The sequence below is a fragment of the Balaenoptera borealis genome (genome assembly GCF_965194805.1).
Source record: "Balaenoptera borealis genome assembly, chromosome: 2".
Classification (NCBI taxonomy): domain Eukaryota; kingdom Metazoa; phylum Chordata; class Mammalia; order Artiodactyla; family Balaenopteridae; genus Balaenoptera; species Balaenoptera borealis.
Genome location: NC_138867.1, coordinates 110759223 through 110778237, shown reverse-complemented (window position 1 = coordinate 110778237; position 19015 = coordinate 110759223). Strand labels below are relative to the sequence as shown.

The 19015-nt window shown below is 36.4% G+C and overlaps 1 protein-coding gene and 1 long non-coding RNA gene across 10 annotated transcripts in view; one reads left to right on the top strand and one right to left on the bottom strand.

Moving 5' to 3' along the window:
* LOC309623702 overlaps positions 1–19015 on the bottom strand; it is a 248219-nt gene that overhangs the window by 167622 nt on the left and 61582 nt on the right. The window lies entirely within an intron of this gene.
* Positions 1–19015, top strand: part of RAPGEF6 (Rap guanine nucleotide exchange factor 6) — a 233864-nt gene that overhangs the window by 166195 nt on the left and 48654 nt on the right. For all 9 annotated transcript variants that reach the window (XM_082380768.1, XM_082380767.1, XM_082380766.1 and 6 more), the window contains 3 exons: positions 487–595; positions 8526–8766; positions 16386–16543. In XM_082380768.1, the coding sequence (XP_082236894.1) occupies positions 487–595; positions 8526–8766; positions 16386–16543 (508 nt within the window). The remainder of the gene's footprint in view (positions 1–486; positions 596–8525; positions 8767–16385; positions 16544–19015) is intronic.

The following is a 19015-nucleotide window of genomic DNA, read 5'->3' as shown; positions in this document are numbered from 1 at the left end:
CATCACAGTTGTGCTTGTTGCTTTTTGACTGCCTGATTCAGTCAGCGGCAGGAAATGATATTAGATGCATTTAAAGTACCACTTTTAAATGAATTTATCTCTCTTTCAAATGCAGTAAATTTGCATTTAGAATACTTCACTAAAATTTGTACATACACACACAGGTGATAATTTTTATGAGCTGATCTGACACAATTAAAATTTTTCCTTCATATATAAAACATTATGTTTTTAAAAAATTTTTTTCTAGTATGATCCCAGAGGGAATGAACTTTAAAAAAAAATGTTTATAGTAGAGATTTAGGAAAATACCACAATACAGAGAAAAAAAATTAGATAGTAACTCCACTACTCACAGAGATAAGCATTGTTCACACATAGGTGCATTTTATTTAAGTTTTATTTTTTCACCATTAAACTTAAGATTGCAGAAATAACTAATACTGTTTTTGTCTTAATTTGTATTTTTCAAACACTTTTCTCAAGATAATGGAAGTAAATGGACAAAACTTTGAGAATATAACGTTTGTGAAGGCCCTTGAAATTTTGAGGAATAATACTCATCTTGCACTTACTGTAAAGACCAACATTTTTGGTGAGTTTTGTTGTCAAAAACTATCTGAGCCCTTTTGCTTGTTGATACAAAAGAAAAAAATCACTGCAGTGAAAGGGAGGAAAGTAAAAATACTTAAAACATGTTTCTATCTAAGATTTTTTAACATTTTTAGGATCTTTAGTGCTGAGATATAGTATTCTGTACTCTAGAATTTTTATTTGTATTTAATTATTTTGAAATCTTAGTTTTAAAATAGGTGTACAACTACACTTAGTCATTTATGAAATGTCTACTGAGTATCTATTATGTACTGTACTTTGCCTGGGGATACTGAATGAAACTTAGATTGATCTGAATGAAACTGAGAAGTCATAGTCAGGCTTTTTTTCTCCCTGCTAATGTGCAAATCAGTCTACTTCTAATGTTTTAGCTAGCTTTCTGAAATAATAATATGAATGCCAGATTAGCTGTTTCATGGAAATAAATTCAGTAAAACATTGAATTAATTAATCAGTGAATTGCTGATTTTTAATAACAGTATACCTTTCTTTGTAAAAATATTGATTACTGTTCCTATAGTATGTTTTGATCATGTTACTGTTTGAATGAAGCAAGGACTAAGCTTGTACTTTTAACTTAATCTACTATTTGGGGTTTTTTTTTTTTTAACTTTTGGAAGACTGTGACTTAGTTTGATTAGATTTCATAGGATTTTCTCTGAAATTCTGAGAAGGGCAACAGTAAAAAGAAGTGTAGCAATTAAAAACTATCAAAGAAAATTTAAGAGTCATTATAAAGTAGGAAGGAAAAAAATTTCTCTACATCATTTAGGTTGAAATTTGAGGAATAAGAGTTGAATTTTAAAACTGTGCCTATGGAAAAGGAAGTGTGTGTGTGTGTGTGTGTGTGTGTGTGTGTGTGTGTTTTCCCCCCACTTTGGCTCCTCCTTATCCTGCACTTAGTCATAATGAAAAATGAAACATTTGATGTTTTTCCTCTTTTCACTTGAGTCCCTTTCACTGAATTACATCATGCTAAATCTGGCATATGATAGTCTATTGGCAATTTCCAGATATTATATAAGTTTAGCATAGAATAAGTAAACCTTAGCAGTTTCTGGATTTCCTAGACTTTGGACTAGTATCTAGAAATATCAACTTTTGGGTTAAAATAAAAGGATTCTGATTTTGAAAAATATGAAAGCAGAGGTTGCTCTGACACTTAAAGCATATTGTTTAGTCTCTCTATTCAGTTTCTCCAGCTCTGTTTCATAGGGTTCTTTTTTTTATTATTATTTTTTGGCTGCGGTGGGTCTTCATTGCTGTGCATGGGCTTTCTTTAGTTGCGGCAAGCAGGGGCTACTCTTCGTTGCGTTGCACAGGCTTCTCATTGCAGTGGCTTCTCTTGTTGTGGAACACAGGCTCTAGGTGTGCAGGCTTCAGTAGTTGTGGCACGTGGGCTCAGAAGTTGTGGCTCGCGGCCTCTAGAGTGCAGGCTCAGTAGTTGTGGCACACGGGCTTAGTTGCTCTGCGGCATGTGTGATCTTCCCGAACCAGGGCTCGAACCCATATCCCCTGCATTGGCAGGCGGATTCTTAACCACTGCACCACCAGGGAAGTCCTCGTAGGGTACTTATAAGCATCAGTACCTTTAAACTTTTTTTGTTCCTGGCACATAATAATTACTAACTAGTATCAAATGTGGTTGTGTATAAAAACATAGAGGTAGTATAATGTAGTGGTTAACAACATGGACCCTGCGAGACAAAATTGATCTGAAGGCTGCAAGAGGAAGAGAAACCACAACCTCTGAACTCTTTGGATGGTGAGAAGCAATTGCCCAACAGAACCCTAGATTGGATGTTGCAGAGTGTGGGAGTTACGTGGTGCTACAGAAGGGGGCCCGTACCCTCAAGACCTCCTTCCTTGCCCCAGCCAGAGTGTAATCAGCCAACATTCTCCTCATGCAAAAAACACCAAAGAGTATCTCAAAGAAATATTAGTAGAAAATTTGTTGAAATGGAGCATTTTAGCCTGGATGTGGTGCCTGGAATAAAGTCCCAGTAACTCTGGCATTATCATGAAGCAAAGTTGAGCAGTTAGGTCATCCTGCATGGAATTCACAGTCAAAACACCTACAAAAAGGCAAGCTGTGACCAGAAAACAGATTTGTTTAGATGATACTAGGTATTTGCTCATTTTGTGTTAATTAGAACTGACAGCAAGGGATCACCAGTTATAAGAGAACCAGGATTATTGAGGGGTGATGGTAAAGAACCTAGTAAGTGAGCTTATAGATTTTGGAGAAAATAGTTAATTTGAGGAGGAGAAGAAAACCATTTCTAGAACTCAGCACAGAGAGATTTAAAAATTCATTCCTTAAAACAAGAACAGGATATTTGGAAAAAAGACAGTCACTGAGAAAAATACCTCTTGGGGTTATTTTAAATATGCAAAGGCATATTTTAGTAGAAAAGACAGAAACATTCAGTAGAATGAGTAGGTAACTTGAGAAAATCAACTTTATAGAGCAAAAAAAGACAAAATGCAATTGAGCACTATTCCAAGAGATCTAAAAGAAAATGTGAAGAAGAAAGTATTTAGGAAACAATGGCAGAGGCCATTCCAGAATGAAAGAAAGATGTGACTCCCAATTCAAAGGACCACCTATAATCTGAGCAAAATTAGTTTAAAAAACTTGTCTTCTATTTCTAGTATTGACTGAGAACAACTAAAGGAGCTGGCTAGTGAAGAGCTACCTGCCATTGAACAGAGAAGTTAGACCTTAAAGAGGTAAACTGGAGCCATATCTGCCCTGGAGCATTTACCAGTACAGAAAAAACAACTGAGAGACTGAGCTTTTTTTGGCAATAGGCTCCCAGGAAAAGTTGAAAGAGTTGGAATCCTGCACTTGTTAAAATCACAAACTCTGGATGTGTCAAATCCCTTACCACTCATCCTGAGACTGTACCCCCCAAAGGATGTTTTATTTCCCAGGGCTATTTTCCCATCCATAGAATGTAGCTGAGAGAAGGAGCTGCTGAGAGAAGGTTCGTAGCGTAGAGCCTACTAAAGGCCAGAACACTCTAGCATAACAACATTTGTTCCTGATTGAGAACTTGAGTATCTAACTCTGAAGAGAATGTGGACTGTACTCTAGGCAACTCAGAAGAACCTCAAGTTTTGACCTGGCCCTAGGTCTCCAGTACCTGGCAAAAGAAAATAGAAATCCTCTTTAGAAGATGCTAGCAGCAGCCTATTATTTGTAAAAATAAGTTTCCAAATACGGAGTCAAACAATCCAACATTGTGAGGCCCTCTTAAAAATCATTTTAAGCCAGAACCAACAGAAACAGAACCGTAGGAGCTCCAGAATATCAAACACAGACTTTAAGGTGCTATTTGATATGTCCTTATGTCCCTGAAGATAAAAAGCAAATTAAGGATTCTGGTTCTGGTTAAGATGGAGTAAACAACATGCTACCCTTCATTTCCCACTGAACTCAACAATAAAACCTAAACAAAAATCATGATCCATCTATTTGAGAACTCAGAGAATTCAAAGTACCACCACCAGAAGTGAATTTACCATTTTTTTTCACTCCAGTATCCCCCGGACTGGACTCAAGGCAACATGAAACCTGGATGTGAATATTATGGTGCAGATCTAGAAGGACCCTGAAGCAGCCTGACTTAAGGAATGGGAAAGGAAACTCCTAAAGCTCAGACAGAGGGGGAATTCCCACAGATTTTTTTTTTTTTCACTCTTGTTTTCTCCATATTCTCAGGCCCCAGCCTCCAAGCAATCCAGTGGCATTGACTGAGAAAATGTTCCTCACCCTTTAGTGAAGCAGTGGCTCCAAGAAAACAAAACCAGTGTCACTGCTTTTTCCCCCCACTCTCTCTGTTCCCCTCTACTTGTCCCCTAAGGCACTGCAGTGGACAGTTTCCCTCTAGAGGTCCAAAAAAGGGGGCCTAAGGAACTAGAAAGTACCAGGTTGATAACTAAGATGGAGAAAACAACCCCATAAAGTTGTTTATGAAATCCTGGGCTCACCCCCATCCTGTAGGTGCGTGAATCTGATCGTATTTAGCATATCATAGACTTTGAGAACTGGCCCAAGCAGACCTCTACTCAGGTCCCAGACTGACCACTAGGTGGTACAAAGTGGACAGATCTGTATAGCACTGCAGAGGCTTTGAAAATTGAACACTGGAACCACAACCCGCAGAAGGCTAAACAAAAATACCAGCATTTCCCATGGGATGCAAATACGACTCAGAGCAGTTTTAACTGTAACAAGGATTCGTCACAGTTTTCTTTGTATTTATTTTGTATGGGGTTTGCTCAGCATTTGAATTTGTGCATTGTTGTTTGCTTATCAGTTTTCAAAATTTCATGGCCATTATTAATTACTACTGCCCCTTTTCTTTCCCTCCCATGTGGGAAATCAGTTACTTATATGTTAGAAGATTTGCATCCCATCTATCTCTTACATTCTGTTCTATTCTTTCCAATTTTTTCTTTCTTTCAGTTTGGGTATTTTGTAATGACCTGTGTTTAAGAAAATAATCCTATTTTCTGCTGTATGCAGTCTACTGATAAATGCATGCACTGAATTTAATTTTAGATATTTTTCAGTTCTGGAATATCCACTTGAATCTCCAGTTCTCTGTTGCACTTCTTCATCTTTTTCTTCATCTTTTCATCCATTTTCTCTCTTTTCCTCTATGTTCTTTAATATATTTGTAATGGTTATATTATAAAGTCCTTGTGTGTTAATTCTAACATTTGGATTATCTTTTATTCTGTTTTTCCCTCTGGCTATTTTCTTTCTTTGTGAGTCTTAAAATTTTTATTGTATGCTGTACTTTGTATACAAAGGAACCTTAGTAGTGAAATTAGTATTTTCTCACAGATAGGATTTGCCATTTCCTCTGTTTAATCACATAGGGTAAGCGGAATTGAGCTGGGTCAGGCTGGGTTGCAGAATTACTTAGACTGTGTCCATTGGTTTCAAGTTGAGAGACTTGTCTGTCATGTGCTTGATGTAGGCCCCTGCTCTAATGGAACTTTGTCTCTAACAACTCAGAGATTGTGGGAAATTTGACTCTGCTTATTCAACCTTGTCCTCCTACCTCCTCCCCCACCTCCAATCTCTTGATTCAGAATCTGGTACCTTTCTGTCTCCTTTTTTTGTAAGTTTTTCCCTTCAGAGATTTTGAGCTTAGCTCTTCAGCCTCCCACCCCAAGCAGATAAATCTGTTGTGTGTTTGTTGGAAGTCTCTCCCTGTTGTGTGACTTTGTCTCCTGAGTACCATGAGAGTCTAAGAAATTTCCAGCCTCATGCCTTGTCTTACTAATAGAGATATCTCATGAAGAAAAGTGACACTGCTTTGGTGCCTCTCTGTATTCCAGTTTTCTTGCCAGTACTCGCAGCCATCAAAACTTCTCTTTCCTCTAGTAGAGTCCTTCCACCTGAGCCTCACCTTTTGTTTATATTTAGATTCAGCAATGTCCCCAGAGAAGAAAACAGCTGGCAATCTCAGTTTACCCTCTTCCTGCTCTGGAGTTTTTATTCATCCATTCCTCTTACTTTTCACAACTTTCTTAACATCTTTAAAAATCCAACCACTCAGATAATTTTATTATTAGCATTTTAATTGTTTAATAAAAGTAATACATGCATGTTTTGTAAATTACAGTACTAAAGAAAGACACCCAGTGGGACCATATTGTGTACAATATTCTATACCTTTCCACAGCAGTTTCATACAGGTTTACTTCTTGTGTAATTGTTATTGCATCGAATTCCATCACACTATTATCATAATCTATTGATCTGATGTCATATTGATGGATGTTTTAGGTTGTTTATAGTTTTTGCTATTTACAATGATGTAATAATCCTTTTGTACTTATCTTTTATGTTTATATAGATATAGCTATAAGATAAATTCCTCAGAGTGGAATTACTTTTATAGTTACTGCGGTTTTACTTTCTAAAAGTTTCCCCAGTCTATGTACACTTCATTCATCAATGTATAAGAATGCCTCTGCAGTGGGTATAATCAACTTTACAGTTCCTGATACACAGTCTTTAATAATGAAGGAAGTTGAGCACTTTTCTTATGTGCTAACATTTCTTCTTTATGAACAGTCTTCATTTGTCCATTTTTATGTTGAGTTATTCATCTTTTATTGATTTGTTTGAATGCCTTATAAATAAATAACAGTATCTCTTGGTCCTAAGGGTTGCAAATTTTTTCCCCAGTTGTCTTTTGACTTTCTTTGTTTGTTCATTTGTTTTGGGTTGTGTGTATAAATACACATACACACATACATATATGTAGAGAGAGAAATCTTAAATCTTTGTGTAGTCAAATTTATTAAACATTTCTTTTATTAATTCTTGGACACCTTCATTTTTGGTTCATATATTATATCTGATATTGATGTTTAATGGTATTGTAATTACATTTGCTTACTGACATTAATTTTTGTCCCTCACTATTTTTTTTTAGTTTAACACAATCATTTCTTTATCTACAAATCACAAGCTCTGCAGATTTTTACTTATATACACAAGTCCAGTGAAGATATAAACTACTTTTTACACTCTTGAGTCACCTTACATACACACTGCAGCCAGGGATATCTGCTGCCCAGAGATTTCCTGTTGCTCTTAACAGAAAATTCAGACACCTTACCATAGCATTATCAAGCCCTTTCTCTACCTTGTTCTTCAGTCATCTTCATTTTCTTGAATTTTCCTTCTACCACAGGTACTTTAAACTTGAGATTTCCTCTACCTAGAATTAATCCTTCTTCTCCCTTTGCCTAGTTAAAATCAACTCACTTTACTGATCTCTTAACACAGTGACTTAATGAAGGACAATTTTCCCTTTCTTGCTCTCTTAACTAGTTCCTCGCGTTATGTTCTCTCTGTACCATATATCTTTGACTGACTATGTTTCACAACAGGAGGAATCTGCAAACATCTAGCATAGTGCTTGACGTGTTCGTAGGTCAGTAAATATTTTTTGAATTGGTGAGTATCTTGATTTTAGCTCAAAAAAGCATTTTTATTTTTACCACGTGGCTTAAAATAAAGTGAAATTTTTTAAGACGACTGAAAAGAATTTACTGTATTTTAATCAAGCAAGGTATCTTTGAAAGGTGACTCCCAAAGATTTCTGTTATCTTGAAGACAGAAACTGTGCTTTTCATAAGCTTGCCTGGATCTAGGCAAAGAGATTGCTGGAAAGGCAAATGCCCCACTGTGCTTGTACTTTCCTTAAGGATGAAGTATAACTCACCAGACTTAGGATTGATAGAAAGTTATCTATAAATGCTTGGTTTTTTACTTCAGACCGCTGTAGTGAATGCTTAGTGGCTTTCACTCTACTGAATTAAGTCTCACAGATGTTACCTTGAGGAAATTGTCATATATTACAAAATTTAGTACTATTTATTTCTGGTAAAAGCAGGTCCAGCAGAGCTCTTCCCATTTTGTTGATGGCTAAATTTTACAAAACAGGGCCTGACTTATAGTACTTATATCTCATCTCAAATGGTGAGGGATAACATATAAATAATAGAATCTAATTATCTATTTCTATAAAATCTGGGTTGATTAGCAATTATACTGCTTATTACCTAAATAGGAACCTTGGGCTTTTGAAACATGCTGGCAATCTGCCTGCTTCATTTCTGTTTTCCCCAGTGAATTTCTTTTATCACTGTTGGACAACATCATAAGTACAGTCAGGTATAAAAGCTGAAAAATGGATATAGCTGATTAATAAAGGGTGAGTATAAATTTCGTAATGAAATGAGTTTTAATGAATGAGGCTGTGAAAGGCCCAGTGATAGAAAGCAACTATGTTTATTTTTAAAATTTGTTGTGGATATAAAAACTTTCTAATGAAAAGAAAAGAAATGACAGTTTTATTTATTTATTTCCACAGTGTTCAAAGAGTTGCTTACTAGGACCGAACAAGAGAAATCTGGTGTTCCTCATATTCCCAAAATTGCTGAAAAAAAAAGTAATCGCCACTCAATCCAGGATGTACCAGGAGATATTGAACAGACATCACAGGAGAAAGGAAACAAGAAAATAAAAGCAAATACTGTTTCAGGTGGAAGAAACAAAATCAGGAAAATTTTGGATAAAACACGATTTAGTATCTTGCCTCCAAAACTGTTTAGGTAGGTAACAGCAATCTTAGTCATGTAGGCATTTTCCTATTGACCGTAAAGATTTTTGTGGGAGAAGGGAAGTTTTGGGTCAGTTTTGTTTTTTATACAACTATTGCATCATAAAATCTACAAGCAATCCATAAATAAGTAAGAGTAAATTCTAAATGTCTCCTCATCACTTCCAAGAAGTTACCATTGTTAGATTATGTATTCTTCCATTAGCCTTGTTGTGAATTTTAGAAAAGATTGCTCATTTTATTTTATGAAATCTTTTTTTGTATATTTTTGGTCCAATATCAGTCCCTTGATCTACAAATTTGGACACCTTAAAACTTGGGACATATTCACTGATACTATTTTTTTGCCTTTTTTTAAAAATTTTATTTTTTTATTTTATTTATTTTTGGCTGCATTGGGTCTTGTTGTTGCGTGTGGCCTTTCTCTAGTTGCGACGAGCGGGGGCTACTCTTCGTTGCAGTGCGCGGGCTTCTCATTGCGGTGGCTTCTCTTGTTGTGGAGCACAGGCTCTAGGCACGCAGGCTTCAGTAGTTGTGGCATGCGGGCTCAGTAGTCGTGGCTCGCGGGCTCTAGAGTGCACGCTCAGTAGTTGTGGTGCACGAGCTTAGTTGCTCCGTGGCATGCGGGATCTTCCCGGACCAGGGCTCGAACCCATGTTTCCTGCATTGGTTGGTGGATTCTTAACCACTGTGCCACCAGGGAAGCCCTATTTTTTTGCCTTTTAAATCGTCTTTCTCTTATTGCACTATTTATTCCTTCCTGAATTCTAAAGCTGACCTTTTCAATCAAATTTATTTCTATTTTCAAAATGAAATGTCACCAAAACTTAGTAAAACTTCAGGAACTTAAATGCAAATTAAAGCCTGTAAAATACTGATAAAATGAATACAGGGTCATGACTTGGAATTACTCTAGTATATATTATATCTGTGTATATTTTATATTATCTACTTTCTAAAGTAATCACAAACGTTCTAATCAAATACAGTACTTACCACATAGTAGTCACTCAGTATTTGTTGAATTAAGACAATGAATCAGTGGGGAAAAAAAAGAGAAAAGAAAGCATATTCAAAGAAAATACTTAATTTGGGGCTCCTGAGAGTTTTTGGCACTGTTCCAGATGTTAATTATAGAGCTGGAAAGAGGTAGTCCCTGCCTTTAAGGAATTCATAGCAGGAACCCTTTATTCTTCACACATTTATTATAAAATAGGCACAATATCCAGAGACAGAAATATTGGAAGTAGAACAAGTTTCTTGCCCTGCAAGAGTTGATCATCTAAAAGGGAAAACTAGGCAAGTGGTCCATTACAGGGTGATAAATGTTTTGATGTGTACAAAGGCAGGAGCAAGCTTGGTAGGTTTGAGTAGACTGTGTTTCTCAGTGCACACCTAAAGATGAAGCATGATAGATAGGTAAGTGAAGGATTTTGAATATTATGCTAAAGATATGGACTTCACCATGTCATAATAGGGAGCCATCAAAGGCATATGATGTGGTAAGATTTGTGGTAAGATCTTTGAGGAAGAGCTCTCTTTTAGCTCTGATAGTGATTTGGGGTTGAAGGTGGAGCACAATGTAGCAGTAATAGCAAGGCAATTAATTAGAAGGCAACTTGGAACAAGGTGAATGTCAGCTCTCATCTTTTAATTAAAGATCTCAAGAATTTCCTGGTCAGAAAATGCTCTTCTTCATGAGTTTTTATTTTCAATTCAGGGAAACACGTTTATTCTTCATTTAATTTGGGGCTCACAGAGGATTGAAACATCCTGAGCTGTATTCATAATGTCTCTCGTTTCTAGAAAGTTTATTACTCATTCCTTTTTGAGTGAACTGTTCTCCTTGAGGTTTATAAAATATCATAACTTTAAAATAGCAAGATTCTTTTAATATAGAGCATACTGTAGTACGACAGCAGCATGGCAAACACTGTAAGAATAAGCTGCTTCTCACAAATGAGAATTGAATAAGGAAAATATTAGAGGGACCAGCCCACACTGAAGAGATTGGGGACAGTTTTGGATGACAGAAAGGCTGCATGAAGGCACTGAGGAAAAGAGAAAGGAATGGAGGACCAGAAGGCAGAAAAGAGTTCACAAGGGGAGTTCCTCAGGAGGTAATGCTCTGAGTTCCATTTCCAGAAAACCTTGGGTGTTTGGTCTGGAATACATGTATCTCCTTTAACAGGGTCTCATTTTGAACACATTGTGGCAGTGTTGTGACGTGTGTCATGAAAAGCCAGAGAACACTGTGATTGCAACTAACGTTAGCTTGTCTGTGTCACATTTCACCCAGCTATATTCAAGTGTCAGGCATCTAAATCAACATCTCATCTCTATAACGTTTCCTTCAGGAAGTGGAAATTGGTTACTCCAGTTGGATTCTATCTTTGCTTACAGCAGGAGGCAGGAAATTGAGGTAGCCAGGAGCAGTTAAATTTTCAAGCATTATTTCTTTATATTAGGACCTCCCAAAATGAAAGATCTAATAAAAATCGTTTTACTTAAACTCAGAGGGATTTTTTTGTTGTTGTTGTTAGCAAGCATTTATTGTCTCCTTTGTGCCAGCAGGAGGCTGTTGGCTGTGAATACAAATATGAATAAAATGCTGCCCTTTGGGAGTTAATATTAAACTGGTTATCTCTTCTAAACATAATGCTAATAATTTTATAAATTATATTTTATATAAATAATTATATAAATACCCCCAAAACAAATTATTTTACGTTTTTCTACTGGACCCTATTTTACAGAGAGAATGAATTTGTCATTTTACAATTCAGGCTGGCTACTTTGCATTTTTGAGAATGTGTGTTCTTTGCACTAAATCATTACAAATTAATTCAGACAATCCCTTTTGCTACACACACACACACACACACACACACACACACACACACACACACACACACATCACTAGAAGTTCAGTAGAAAAACAGTCAGAGAACATGAATCAGATGTTCTGAATCAGTAATAATCAAGGATAAGGAATTTCCTGGCCGTTCAGTGGTTAGGACTCAGCGCTTTCACTGCCATGGGCCTGGCTTCAATCCCTGGATGGGGAACTAAGATCCCGCAAGCTGTGCAGCAAGGCCAAAAATTAAAATAATAATAATAATCAAGGGTACACAGTTTTAAATGGAATATTGTTTGTTTCACCACAGGTTGTTAGAATAGTCAGTTTCTGAATTGATAACGCAAGAGAGATAATAAGCTCAGATTGCTGTGGGAACATAAAATGATGCAACCTTTCTATAAAGCATTTGGGCATTTTTTTTTAGTAAGAGCTTTAAAAATGTTCATAGCTTTGATTCAGTAATTCAATTTCTGATAATAATTAGATGAAGATTTATATACAGATGTTCTTAGTAATATTATTCATAATAAAACAAAATTGGAAAACCCTAAATGTCCAGTTGCAAAAGACTGGTTAAATAAATTGTGCTATTTACCACGAAATGACTAGAAGGAAGAAGGTTGATTGTGGTTTTCTCTAAGTAGCTTTATAGGTAAATTTTCCATTTCTTGCTTGCTTGCTTGTTTTTTGTATTTTAAAAATTTTTTGGTTTGAATATTTTTTAATTGAGAAAAATTTTTTATGAGTTTAATTCCACAATTTCTTGATGGCTCCTATGTGTCAGGACTCTTTGGAAGGGGCACTTGGCTCTGCCTTTTGCAGCACCCACTTTAAGAGTAGGGCATGAGTTGTCATAGAAATACTGTAAGAGAGAATGTCCACATCTGTGAGAGGAGTAAAAAAAATGAATGTAAGGAAGGAACAAATAGTTGAGATAAGAATAGGTAATTCCCCAAACCCCTAACCATGACATAATTTTAAAATGAAAGAATACTCCTGAAAATTAGAAGTGAAAAAAAAAAAAAAACACTGATTGATTTTGAATAACATCTGTAAATTAAGACATAGCAATGTGGATTTTCTTGACCTGGAAATATTTCACAGTTCAGGAAATCTAAATCATACCTTTTGTTTTCTTTCATCATGGATTGTCTAAGTATATAATTCATTGTAACAGTCCCAGAAGTAGACTGCCTTGTTTGCTTATTAGGAATTAGCTTTTTCTTTCCATTTGTTGTCAGCATTCTTTCCTTGTTTGCTTTTAATATTGGGATTATTTTTTATTTGCATATTGATGATATTTATGCAGCCTTTTTAGTTTCATGTAATGAAACTAAAATATACTTTTATTCTAAGTAAATTCAGTATCAGGAATTATTGAGGAATTTTTCAAAACTATCTTGTTTCTGTTAGTGCATCACCTTGTTAGGAGACTCTTTTGGTAAGAAATGACATAATTATTTGCAAATAGGCTTTATAAATTCAGCTTCCAAGCAAGCGTGGATATTTTGTCAATTAGATTCTATTTCATTAATGTCATAGCAGGGGTTGTACATAACATTAGTATAGTTTTCATTTATATATGTTCTCACCTTAATTACCATGAATTTGTAACCAGCTTTATATTATTTTAACTGTGCAGTGTCATAGCTATTGCTTATTAAAAAGCAGAGGTAATGCTAAATAACATCAGTAAGAGAGGTAAAGACTTTTAGTATTTCATGCACTTCTGAGTCTCTGTAGTAAATTCCAGATTATTGCAAGTGACAGCCAATTCTCTTTAATAGAAAATTGTAACTTTTTAACATTGTTAAGGTTGTTTCGACTTTGGTTGTTAGTAGGACCAGATAATCTTTTTAACAGTTTGCTTCCTTGGATTTATTTACCTGACTCTCTGTGTCCAAAAACTAACTGGCAGGTTTGTTTTCAGAAATAAAAGAAAGACTTGTATTTTTAAAAATCTTTATTTTTTATGTAATATGAATTGTTGCCAAAATACTTACAAAGCTATAAATAAAATATGTGTGAAAGCCCCCCTCCTTTTTTTCTCTTACCTAATCTTAAAACATTTAGCGCTGATCTTTAGGAATACATACCTAATTATAAGGAACCGGGACTTCCCTGGCAGTCCAGTGGTTAAGACTTCGCCTTCCAATGCAGGGAGTGCGGGTTCAATCCCTGGTCGGGGAATTAAGATCCCCCATGCCTCTCGGCCAAAACACCAAAACATAAAACAGAAGCAATATTGTAACAAATTCAATAAAGACTTTAAAAATGGTCCACATCAAAAAAATCTTTAAAAAAAATTGTAAGGAACCAACTTAACATAAATAAAAATTTCTTGTCAAATAAAATATTCCCTTTGCTTTATCTGTAAGATTAGACTGCATTCTCTCCCCCAGGAAAGCGTTTCCTCTTTCTGTAGTGCCTTTACCTGTTGTACCCACCCTGCCCCCCCTCTGTTTCTCAGTGTGAATTGTGTAAAATCCTTCCTAGGTATGTATTATTCTATTTGTTTTTTAATATATATAAATTTACTTTATTTTTGGCTGTGTTGGGTCTTCGTTGCTGCACGTGGGCTTTCTCTAGTTGCGGCGAGCGGGGCTACTCTTCGTTGCAGTGTACAGGCTTCTCATTGTGGTGGCTTCTCTTATTGTGGAGCACAGGCTGTAGGCACACGGGCTTCAGTAGTTGTGGCTCGCGCGCTCTAGAGTGCATGCTCAGTAGTTGTGGCGCATGGGCTTAGTTGCTCCACAGAATGTGGGATCTTCCCAGACCAGGGCTGGAGCCCGTGTCCCCTGCCTTGGCAGGCGGATTCTTAACCACTGTGCCACCAGCGAAGTCCCTGTATTATTCTATTTTAATTTCAGTAAAAGTACTACTATCTTCTTAAAAGTAGGAATCCTGTTTTTCTCTGTGCCAAAATGCTCACCTACATTACCTAATTTAATCTTTGCCATAGTCCTGGGGGATCAATAGTATTATTCACAATTTTGGAGGTAACCAAGGTTCAGAAACAGAAAGAAATTTCCCTGAGGTCACACAGCTAATAACCCAGGTCTGTCTGACATAGCTTGCTCTTGACACACTTATCTTTGCTTTTTTCCATGCCTTCATGCTTCTCCCTGACTTCTCTCTCTCTGTCTTGTCCTGGCTCTCATCCTTGTCTGGCTCCTAACAGTCCTTTAGCTGTTTATTTAACAGTCCTCTAAACTCCATCTTACATAGTTTCCTAATCTGCCTGCATCCTATTTTTAACTCCTAACATATTCAGGAAGTATCCCATATCACTCAGACCTTATTAATCCATCCCAAGATAATAGGTAAGTATTCTGTGATAACTGTTTGTATATGTAGCAAATACTGGGTAGAATGCTACATTGAAAAAAATATAGATGGGAATTAATATTAACCCAAAGCATTGGTTTTAACCAGTTAAAACCAATGCTTAGAACTAAGTGGTATTTTGGTTGTTGATGCTGACGGAAGTCTTCATTGCTGTCCTATGTTTGTATAGGACTGTTTTGCTTATCCTGTGTTTTATAGAACTTTTGGGGATATCTAAACCTTAAGTGACAGGGTTACATTTATTTGTTGTTATTTTTTTTCTTAAATGGTTTTAGAATTGCCTATTTAACACCTCTAAAATATTTTAAAGAAAATATTTGCTTAAATATGACCATTTAATTGATACTTGTTTTTGAAACCTTTACAGGCAGTTAACTTTCGATGACTTGCTTTCTGCTTTGGTTTTGATGTTCTCATCTAGGGAACAGCCAAATAACTAGACTTGAGAGATCACACAAGAAATAATATACCCTTAGAATAAACTAGAGACTGTAAAATTCTTTTTCTTCTATTTTCATTTTTGGTCCTCTTTTTCCTTCTCCTTTCTATTTGTCACATAAATTGCTCTTGTTGTTTGTTGCTATTTTCTATGTCGTCTTCCTGTTTTCTTTTCTCTGTACTTGCTGGTTTGAGCAGTTCCCAGGTTACTCATGTTTAAAGACCTGTCTTATTTTGTCACTTGAACCTGGCCCCATTGTTTTCTACAACCTGTCTTATTTTGTCACTTGAACCTGACCCCATTGTTTTCTACAACCTGCCATATTTTTGGCTTGGGTTCACACCCAACTCCATCCTTTGCCTAGAAGGTTGCCAAGCTTTTCCGTCAAGAGGATGAACCTTGCTGCAGCCCTGTGCATTGTTGGGTATATATATTAGTGTCTAATGAAACTGGCAGACCTCAAGGACTCCCCACTCAGGTTCATTTTCTCTACCAAAACCAGCAGAAACTAAATATGAAATACAAACATTTCTCTACGATGTACATTCCACCGTTGAACAATGCAGGGGTTAATTCATGTAAAATTTATAGTTGGCCCTACATGTCTGTGGTTCCTCACATCTGCAGATTCAACCAACCACGGACCGTTTAGTACTGTAGTATTTACTCCTATTGAGAAATATCCGTGCATAGGTGGACCTGCTTAGTTCAACCTGCGTTGTTCAAGGGTCAACTGTAGTAGAATTACCTAGATGTGTAAGTTAAATTTTATTTGAGTGTAATTGTTAGAAAACACTTTATTGCCATTTTCATTATTACACTTGTCCTATTTTTTAAATTGCTGTACTATTTTAAAATCATTACTTTGAATTGGTCCTATTATGTCTTAGTGCACAGGGAACAGAAATGTGTACTATTAAGACCCCTCAAATACTTTAAAGTGATATATTACATTCTTTTGAAGTGATGTAGGCCTGAGCCAGTCACAGGACGACAGCATTGTGGGAACGAGACACTGTAGACACAGTTTGGCCATAATGCCTATCCCTGGAACACTCTCATCCAGCAGCCCTGATCTCCTGCAGCCTACCACCAGCATGTTGGATTTTTCTAATCCCTCAGGTAATTTTTGTTTATTTTATTCAGCCATGTTGGTACCAGACAGATAAATAGGTGGTTGAGCCTTGTGCAACAAATACTGTATTTGCTTGCAGTCCTCTTTTCTCACCTCTATATTTTGACTTAAATGCAAAAAAGCTAAAGAGAACATTATGTCGTTTTGTCTAAACTGGAGTGGTGGTACTTCCGATATGAAAGAGAAGTACATTATCTGTTGGTAACCCTAATCAGAGCAATGGAATGAAAGCAGAGATACTTCTTCTCAGTCAAGAAACATGTCACCCAGAATGTGGACAGGAATAAGACAGATTATTTTAGTCTAAGTTGTCTCACCTTCCTCTGTGATGTACAGAAATGTGTTAGTAGTTTTCTAGAAACACTGATTTTTCTCTCCACCACCTGAAGCTAAAGTTGTTTTTGTTATCTACAGTATTGTTAATTGAAGTACTATATCATCTTTTTCATTGGTGTTCAGACTTTCATTGTGGGACATCGTTTATTTTTCTGCATCTGTTTACGCTCAGAGGCAGAAATTGTCATCTAACTATGTAACTTCAAAGGAACACTTTGAAGAATTATTTATATATCCACCATTTGAATGGATTTGAGATGGCTTTAAGTAAAAGACACATGCAGTTAAAAACTGAAATATATACTTGGGTCCAAGGAGAGGAGGGAAAAAAACACCTCTACAAAAATGTGTCCATTTGCTTAATCTTTTGTTAGGTTTTCTGTTACATGCAGCTAAGCCCATTTCTACTTGATAAAATTGTCAAAAGTTTATAAGCCAAATTTCTTGCTGTGGTAAGTGAGAGCTTTCATAAACTCACCACTACTTATATCTCCAGTCTCAGGTTTCAACATTTTAACCAATCCATTCTCCAAATTTTATAACAATATAAAAGGCGCTCTTATAAAATTAAAAAAAAAAAAAAACCTCTACAAAGATGGGCATAGTTGTGATTCAGCTTCAGTTTTGATGCTAAATCTCTATCAGCTAGTGGGAAAAGGGAAGAACTCAATTATATAAATCTCAATATTAGGAGGAAGTATAAATGTAGTAGTAAAGTTTATGTTTTAATACAGCAACATAAATTTAAAATGTAAGGCATAACATAAAAACACAGTAGAAAGTTGTTCTGCACATTGTTTCTTCCTTTTTATTTCAGTTGCTTCTTTCCCTCTTCAGAGAGATTCCTAAACCCAATAATCTGTCTTTGACACACCCTACTCTCTACGTGACTACCAGTGTTCTTTCTAGAGTGAAGGTTTCGATGAGTCGTTACTTGGCTTAGAAATTTCTAGTGATTTCTGTTAGTTCCGGGTTCAGTCATGAGATAGAAACCACTCCATATGTTTAATATCAGAAATTGTTACCAAGTATAAAGTAACGTGTTCTACGTAAAAAGGTAAAAAAGCAAGCACTAAGGCATCACAGGAAACTGCAAACTGGATTCAGCTTCTGGCACTTGAAAGAAATGCCACTACCAGGGTGAAGGAGTGTTGCTTGAGTGATACTAGAGCCAAATACCCACAAGTAAGAACATAAAGCAGCAAGTCTCTTCTTCCTCTAACCTTGCAGTCTACCTCTGGTGCCCTTTTTTGGCAGAACCTAAGAGGGAGACAGTTGGCAAAGAAGAAATGTGGTTTGCAGAGTCCCAGCCCCATTGTGGCAGGGCAGCGTGGGTTTGGAGCCTAAAGACAATAACTTAGTAACTGTTGGTATCCAATTTTCACAGCATAATTATCAACCCCTTTTCTAGCCTCCTGTTCTGCCATTCTCCCCACTGTTACCTCTTCTGTCTTTCCTGAGTATGGCATGTACCTTCAGAACTCTCTTTGCCCATATTGTCTGCCAGCTTTGGTGTTTTCTCCCTGCATATCCCATGAAATGTTTCTTATTCCTCAATGCTGAACTCAGTTGTTACCTCATCTGGGAATCCCAGGTCCCTCTGACGCAGAATCAGTATCTCTTTTTCCAGAAATCTCTAGCACATTTTCATTGTCTCTCTTACATTGCTTGTCATGTGGTAGCATGGGAATTTACTTCTGTGTCTGTGTGTGTGTGTGTTCCACAGCAGTACTTCTTACACTATGTTCACAAATAAAATATTTAAGCACTGCAAAAGCACAAACTAAATATGCGTCTGTACTTTAATAAGACAAGTATTTAGGGATATATGATTTGTAGATTGATTGACTTATGATTATTGATTTATGGCTATATTTTTGCCACTGGCATATTTAGAAGTGTGGCTGGGTTGCGGGGTGGGTAAGGGATGGGTAGAAGGGAGAGGAGGGAGAGAAGAAGTTGGGGATTTAGCTGGGGGAGCGAAAGGAAGAGAGAGGTTGGAATTACTAAAATTCAGAAACTGTAAGCCCCATGGCACTGAAATTCTTATCTCTGAAGAGGATGTACTACTCAACTTGATTTCAGATTGACTGCATAATTCTCTCAATGAAAACATGTTGAAA